This window comes from Chrysochloris asiatica, unplaced genomic scaffold (assembly GCF_000296735.1).
Source record: "Chrysochloris asiatica unplaced genomic scaffold, ChrAsi1.0 scaffold00291, whole genome shotgun sequence".
Taxonomy (NCBI): Eukaryota; Metazoa; Chordata; class Mammalia; order Afrosoricida; family Chrysochloridae; genus Chrysochloris; species Chrysochloris asiatica.
In genome coordinates this window covers 177,721-179,203 of record NW_006408809.1, presented here as the reverse complement: position 1 = coordinate 179,203, position 1,483 = coordinate 177,721, and the positions used below count along the sequence as shown (strand labels likewise).

Genomic DNA, 1,483 nt, shown 5'->3' with positions numbered 1-1,483 from the left:
AACAACAACAACAACAAGGATAAGCACAGGATCACAAAGTCAGTTTGAACCATGAGATCTTTGATTCAAACTCACTAGTCATTATTCAGAAACCTGGGTTGCTATGAGTTGGAAGTGACTCAACAGCATTTAATAACAAACACCAATATTAGCCTCATATAGAACTATTCACTATTGTGCCACAGAATGTTCTTTGGGAAATGATGGACTAGAAATGAGAAAGGAGGGAGATCACTTCCAGAACTTAATAAGCAAGAAACATGTATGCTTTGTGGGTAAGCTTGTGGTTACTTTCTCACTAAGACATCAGTTTATTTGATTAGTTTTTTAGAGCCTGGGTCCATGAGAGAGTCAGGATGGTTAGTTAATTTTGGAAGAGGATCAGAAAAGGGATAAGGCGAATGGCAGAAGCACAGTAAAGACAATTCTTGGGTGATGGTAGATTATTGTTGTTAAGTACTGTTGAGTTGCTCTGACTCATGATGACCCTATAAAGGGTTTTCAAGGAGATGCTGGTAGGTTTGAACCATAGATTAGGGAACAAATAATGATAGGGGGCATAAAGGATGTGAGAAGCCCCAAATAACCCCACTTCCTCAAAGACTGCTGTTGTTAAGTTCCACTGAGTTAGTTCCAACTCATATTGACCCTGTATAGGCTTTCCGAGGAGCAGCCGATGAGCTTGAACTGCCGACCTGAGGTTCAAACCAACCTTTCAGTCCAGCATGTTAACCTGCAATGCCATACCAGGACTCCCTCAAAGATATCTATCTCAAATCTCTGGAGCCTGAATGTTACCTTATTTGGGAAAAGGATCTTTGCAGATGTAGTTAAAGGGTCTTGAGATGGGATCATTGTGGTTTATCTGGGTGGGCCCTAAATCCATTGAGCTCCATTTTAAGAGACATACAGAGGAGGAGATGATGTTACCACAGAGGCAGAGATTGGAGTTAAATCACAAGGCCACAGGTCAAAGAATGTCAACAGCTGCCAGAAGCTAGAAAAGGCAAGAAATAAATTCTTCCCTTGAGCCTTCAGTAGGAGTGCTGCCTGGCTGACATTTTGATTTTGGATTGCCAGAACTGTGAGAGAAAACACTTCTGTTGTTTCAAGTCACGCAGTTGTTCTACTTTGTATGGCAGCCACAGGAAACTTGTATTAAAAAAAGAAATGCTGATGCAAAACCTTAGCCACCTTAGAATGCTGTGCAAAATTAGCCTCGATGGGTGTTTACCTCAGCAAAGACCCGGTAGCAGCACCACGTCTGACTGTGGCAGACAGTGGGCTGACCTTTGTTCTGGAAGGGGTTTGTGGTCCCCATTACATTGCTTCCCTGCCCTAAGCTATAATGATGAGTGTGAACTGTATCTTTCTTCCTACAGGCCACAGAAACAGAGTGCTGCACCTAGCTTTGAACCCAGACCATATCCGGATTTTTTCTGCTGCAGCTGATGGGACAGCCAATGTGTGGAAATACTGCTAG

The 1,483-nt window shown here is 42.8% G+C and overlaps 1 protein-coding gene across 1 annotated transcript in view; it reads left to right on the top strand.

Moving 5' to 3' along the window:
• The window catches only part of CDC20B (cell division cycle 20B), a 141,056-nt gene extending 139,573 nt beyond the window's left edge, over positions 1–1,483 (top strand). Inside the window, 1 exon segment of the mRNA XM_006874662.1 lies at positions 1,383–1,483. Within this exon segment, the coding sequence (XP_006874724.1) occupies positions 1,383–1,483 (101 nt within the window).